This window comes from Lepidothrix coronata, unplaced genomic scaffold, assembly GCF_001604755.1.
Source record: "Lepidothrix coronata isolate B3197 unplaced genomic scaffold, Lepidothrix_coronata-1.0 Scaffold25, whole genome shotgun sequence".
Classification (NCBI taxonomy): domain Eukaryota; kingdom Metazoa; phylum Chordata; class Aves; order Passeriformes; family Pipridae; genus Lepidothrix; species Lepidothrix coronata.
Window position 1 is genome coordinate 6,866,538 of NW_016690205.1, and position 6,207 is coordinate 6,872,744.

Below are 6,207 nucleotides of genomic sequence, written 5' to 3' on the forward strand. Positions count from 1 at the left end.
CTCCCCCCGCTTACTTACTTAGCTACCACTTTGATAATACAGAAAGGCTTTTTCTCTTGTTTTTAAATAACAGGGAAAGGCATCTGTGCTCCCAACCCACAGCCATGCAAGACTCAGGCTATGGAAAAAGTTCCCCTTGCAATCTGAGCAGGGAGCACTGTAGTCAGTGGTTTGCAGAGTGTGGAAGCTTAACACACCTGTATCTGACCATAAGTAGTATTTGGGATTATACAACCACCTTACAGGGCATTAGTCTGTAGATTTCAAATCAAAAGGGCACGTTTCCTGCCCAGGGCTTTAAATTCCTGCCCAGAGTTTAAAATCCCTACCAAGCTGAGGCGATGGAGCCGGGTTCCATGAGGAGCAGCCAAGGCAGGAGGAGCACAGCCGGCAGCAGTGGGAACAGAGACGATGCCGAGGAGCTGCCCTGGCCCCCAGGGACCAGGAGACCAGGTCAGGCCATGCTGCTGTTCCAAGAAAGAGCAGCACATGTTTTATGGCACTGATCATCTCAGGAGAGGGTTTTTTTGGTCCATGGGTCCATCTCCCAGGTCCCTCTCCACGCACAGCAGGATGCCCCCGGATCTGAGGCAAACCTGGCTAGAAGGGTTTGTGTCACCACAGAGGTAATGGGACACAGGACAAGGCAGGTCAGGTTTTGCTCCCTGTTCCTCCACATCTCTGTTGCTCTGACACCTCTGACTGCCCAGCAGCACGCTCTTGCTTCCCTGAAGGTCCCAACCCCTGGAACAAACAATTATGGGGAAGAATCCCACTCTAAAAAATTAACACCAAGGTCTGTGGAGAAGGCTGGACACGATGCTCCCATTGGAGCGGGACAGAGGAAATAAAAGGAGGAATGCAAACAACTTGACAGGTTGTGACAACTGAATCCCTGAATTCCCAGGGATTTAAATGATAAGGACAGGTGGGTCTAAGAACCTACCCAAAGCTGCAGCCAAAGGCACCCAGCAGTCCCTGGCCAGCAGGCTCAGAGGAGGTGGCTGTAGATGCCAGGTGGGAGCCAGAGACAGGTGGGCTCTGCACCCACAGTTTATTCTCTGTACACCAACAGCTCCACAAACGCAGCGCTCCCACTCCCGCTCCCATTCCCACTTCCCAGGGCGAGGCAGGAGGGATGCCCGCTCCTGCTCCCGAGTGTGTGACCCCACCGCTGCCAACACATGGCTTGACATGAAAATGGGGATTATTTTAAGCACATTCCCCCAGGTTCTGCAGCTTCTCGCCCGTTTCCATGGGGACGGGTGCCATGCGTGGCTGCCGAGGCTCTCTGGCCTCCCGCGTCGATCCCTGCCAGGATGAGGAGGCTGGTGGAGAGGCAGAGAGGGACTTCAGAGCCCCCCCGGACCCAGCATGTCCCTGCAGCTTGACCCTTCAACAAACAGCACAGCCAGAGAAGCAGTGATGAGCTGTGTAAGAGTTTCCTGGTTTTCCACAGAACCACATTTTAGAGACCAGTTTCTCCGCTTGCAAGCTCCAGCAGACATTCACAGAGCAACTCCTTGAAACCTTTTAGACCCACATCAACCAACACATGCAGCCACGGGCAGACTGACCACAGCACTCCTCACCCTGCACAACCCCCCCAAACGCTGCCAGCTGCCCCTGCAGTTGGGGTTTCAGCCCCAAGCCCCAGCCTGCTGCCTCATCCCAGTATTACCTGAGCCAAAGAATTCCAAAGAGCGCTTGTTTCCTGAGAGGGGACACATCACAGACACTTCTCCCAACCCAGACTAACCCTGAGCACACACTTCTCAGAGTCAGGCTGCTTAACTAGGAGAGCTGCACCCATGGGCTGTAAAACTGGGAACTTGTGTTTAAAAGATGATTTTGATGCAAGTAGGATAAACCCACGAGTCTGCACCTGACCTCCTTAGGAAAAACCATCTGCACTCTGGCAGAGAGAGTCAAGCAAGGGATGGGAAAAAAGTGACTGAGGCGAAATATTAATCATGATGAAATTCACTGGGCTGCTGCATCAAAACCTTGTACATCAGCTGGAAAACTAATTCAGCCTCAGGACATGAGCAGGAACCCTCAGACCACTCGCCTCATGTCAGCGAGGGGAGGCACAGCTCAGCAGGAAGCAGCAGATGGCTTCACAGATTTTCGTGTATATTTACACACAGTTTTTTTAGTAAGCCACTTTGATTCAGGAGAAACCATAACCAAAATGCACTATTGAAATTCCTCTTCAGACATAATTGCATGGAGAGATACATCATGCTGTGGTTTTCCCCTCTCTCACACAACACAACTGTGGGCAATGCTAATAGCACTAAGTGTGCCCTGTATTTCCTCCTGCTCAGCCCAGCTGCCCAAGTCCAGCAACTCTGCTAAACATTTTTTAAATATCTGGGTTGAAACATTCCCATTGGCTGCATAATGACAGGTTGTCTTCGCTTAGTATAAAAAATAATTAAAAAAAAAAAAATAAAAATAGGGAGGCATGTCAATAAAACTTGCTTGGCTGTTTCCCAGAATGACAACAGAAACTAATTCCCGTCCACATGACAAACAAGCCTCACAACTTCTGTGCTGTGATTTCTTGCTTTCTACAACTCCCTGACAGAAGGGTGGAGCCAGGTGGGGGTCAGGCTCTTCTTCCAGGGAATAAGGGACAGGACAAGAGGAAACAGCCTCAAATTGTGCCAGGGGAGGTTCAGGTTGGACAACAGGAAGAATTTCGTGCTAGAAAGGGTGGTCAGGCATTGGAAGGGGCTGCCCAGGGAGGGACTGGAGTCTCCATTCATGGAGGTGTCCAAGGAACAACTGGACATGGCACTCAGTGCTCTGGGCTGAGTGACAAGGTGAGGATGGAGCACAGGGTGGACTCCATGGTCTGGGAGGGCTTTTCCAACCTCAGTGCTTCTGGGATTCTATGAGACACCTCAGTGTCCTGCACAGAGAGATGTCTCACATCTGGCAGACAGGGAGTGACCACCCAGCCTGGGCCTTCTGTGAGGCTGGAGAACAAATCCACTCATGGGGTGAGGAGTTTTTAGAAGATTCTTATGGGTATAAATAACAAAGCCTGAACAGCCTCTACAGACAAAGGCCAGTTTTTCCTGATGGAAAACAGCACATGGTGATAACGCTGAACCCATAAGCCCACTATGACTCACTTGAGCTTACTGAACCCACCACAGCCCAGTGCACTGTAACTCCAAGGGCTCAACCCTGAAGCCCTTCTGTTCTTTTGCCTTGTCCTCTTCTTCCCACATTTTCCCTTACTTCGTTTTTCCTCCCTTCCCCTCCCCATTCATTAATTTTCTCTGTTCAGGAACAGGATTCAACACACCTTGCTAAAAACGAGCTGAGGTAGCATTTCTAGGCTGGAGTTCGAGCCCAGCTGATGCATGTACAACTTGCCAGATTTCCTGTGAGACTGGAACCAGCTGGAGCCACAGCTCCCACAGCCAGGGAAGCCCATCTCCCTCATACCAGTGTTCCTTGGAAGCAAACACAAACATGCAGGCACTATCCTTTCACAGTCAGCTTTTCTATTAGTAGAATCCCCACTTGAAAGGCCCAGAAATATTTCCAGGGCTGTATATGCAAACATGGAGCAGCAGGGTGTACACGCTGTGCACGCTGCAGCCAGGCAGGGCACCCGAAGGGAGTCAGATGCTACTGTCCCCAACACACAGGACCAGGCACACCTGGTCACCACCCAGCTTCACAGCCAAGGGATGTTACCTGAACTGGGGGAAAACTTAAGGGCTGGGGATACCACAGCACCCAGGAAGGGAAACAAGGAGGGAGCAACACAGCTGTTTCTTTGGGCATGACTCCCCCAGCACAGCTCCCCACTGCCCTGGCCCTAGGTGGGCGAGGAGCCAGCCCTGCACATGGGCTGCACCAGCACCGGCCAGTCTGGCACCCAGCCCTGCTGGAAAATAAGCCCTACACCAGCACTAACAAAAGAGATCCTGAAAAAAATAGAGAGGGTTAGAGAAGATCCATAGGACAGACTCAGGAATATGAAGTTCATGCTTGGAGTAACAGACTCGGAGAGCTCGATCCATGTGTCCCATCAGTGAGGACACCAGGCAGCCACAGCCCTGACAGCAAGAGGGGGGTGTGACAAAGGTACTCCCCGTTTATCCGGGTGAGATCCAACAGCAGGCTGCTGGGGTTGGACAGATGCAGGCTGGGGAGGAAGGGCAATTTCTACCAGTGAGGTTGACAGCAGATAACCCTCCACGGCCAGGTGTTTTACACTGAGACAGAGCAAACACGTTACTGCGCAGCCCCAGGAAACCCTTGCCTGCCAGCCCAGCCACACCGGTGTGACAGGAGGCAGTGAAGTAAGTCCCCAGGAAGTCAGGGAAGAGAACTGTAAGGGTTTAGAGTTGGATTTATCTGAGGGAAAATACTGGGCTTTGTGCTAGTACTCAGTAGAATAAACCTTAACCTTCTATTTACATACACCCTGCCACAATTCCCAGGGATCATCCGATGGATTTCGGCAGTTGGGCTCATCCTTGTGAGGAGATCCATCACCAGGAACCACCTATGGGCAAAATTTCACATACCAACCAGTCTTTTTCCTTTATATTTTTAAATTGATTTCACATTAAATTGTCATCACTAGTAACTCTTCCACGTTATGTCACATACAAACTGCAAGTATTAACTGGCTTCTTTATCTAAGGAAGTTATTGGGATGTCTTCAGAGATTACCATAGCAACCATGCCGTGCCAGTAAATATGAGTTCACCAGAACAACACTCCAAGCACACATCAACAAGGAATGATGGAAAAGCAGGAGATATCAAGAAAGTAATGTCCTAATAATTGGGACATATTACAAAAGCACTGCGTGAAAGCACCTGATGAATGAGGTGTTCTCAGGCTCCTGTCAGTGGTCATTCACCTGCAGAGCTCAAGCTCCCTGGCTGGTTGCATACAGGCTCAGGGCACAATGAAATGCTTCTCAGAAAGAAATTTTGCTTTCAGAATGAAATTGCAGCGAAGCCTCCAATTTAAGCATTTTTACTCAGCTCGCTCGCTGTGAACTGCTAATAAAAACATGTTGGGGAAACCAACCAGCTCCTGCACCGGGAGAAGTTTGCCTGATTTAACCCCTGTCAGCTGCCAAAGCAGCACAGCCAGGTCTGGTCCCCTCAGCGAGGAGACGACAGCAGACTCTGACCTGTCCATCACTGGGCTAAGAGACTCAAATGAACACATCTAACTCCAGGTTTATCCAGAGCACAGTTCCAGTACCCCATGCACATGGGGATTTTTGCCTGTTCGTGCCCCAGGGCCAATGCAGCTTTGCGCTGCCCCGGCCATACAGCACCCATCTGCTGGGCTGACGGCTCTCCGATCTCTTCCTTCACCTGCAATCAAAGTTTCCTTCCTTTGCTCCTCTACAATTTCACCCTGCGCTTGAGAAGTCTAATGCAACGGTGGCATTTCGTGGTGTATTTCTACAAAAAAACCCCACAATTTCCATGTTGGGAAAAACCCCAAAGCAGCCCCTCTGCGCTGACAGCAGTGTTTGAGCGTTGATGGCCGGCGGCACTTGGTCCTTTCTCGTTAAAACCGGGGCTGTCTGCGCACAGAGTGAAACTTCACTGCTGAACTGTCCCCTCGCCGCCCCCTTCTCAGTCTCCCCGGGTTTTAACGACAACTGCCCCGTGTCCGTGGGGCGTCCGTGGGCAAAGTCCCTGCGCCCCACGGGGAGGCACCGCCCGGCCCGACACCCGCACCCGGGCACCGCTCCCCCGCCAGCAGCGGTGCTGCGGGAATTCCGTGCCGGGCGGGGGGTCTCGGCACCCCGGGGCTGGGCAGGGCAGAGCATCCCGGAGCAGGGCTGGCATCCCGGCCCGCACTCACCGTCCTCCCTCTCGTCGAAGACGGGTCTCTTGGAGGAGGATGCGCTCGCTCCCATCCTCTTCTTCCACTTGCTCCAGTGAAACATCGGGGCAGGCGGCTGGCATGCCCTGCGGCCGCTCCGCGCCGGCCCGGCGGCTCCCGCGGGCGGCCCCGCCGCCGCCCTCAGCCGCCCCGCGCCCCGGCGCCGCCCGCCCGCATGGCAGCGCCCGCCGCCCCCCGGCCCCGGCCCGAGGCGGCCACAGCGCGGCGGGGCGGGGGGAGCACGGCGGGGAAGGGGGGCGGGACGGGGGGGGACAGCGAGGGGGATGTGCGGGGGGGGAGCGGCGGGATGCGGGCGGA

The 6,207-nt window shown here is 53.3% G+C and overlaps 1 protein-coding gene across 2 annotated transcripts in view; it reads right to left on the bottom strand.

The window, feature by feature from the left end:
• Positions 1-5,991, bottom strand: part of STK32C (serine/threonine kinase 32C) — a 66,835-nt gene extending 60,844 nt beyond the window's left edge. The window contains exon 1 of one of the 2 annotated variants that reach the window (XM_017809352.1): positions 5,869-5,991. In XM_017809352.1, coding sequence (XP_017664841.1) covers positions 5,869-5,953 — 85 coding nt within the window. In that variant the 5' untranslated portion in view covers positions 5,954-5,991. Of the gene's footprint in view, positions 1-3,322; positions 3,345-5,868 lie in introns of those variants that run through there. The other variant, XM_017809353.1, reaches the window with a different exon arrangement.
• Positions 5,992-6,207: the final 216 nt, after the last annotated feature.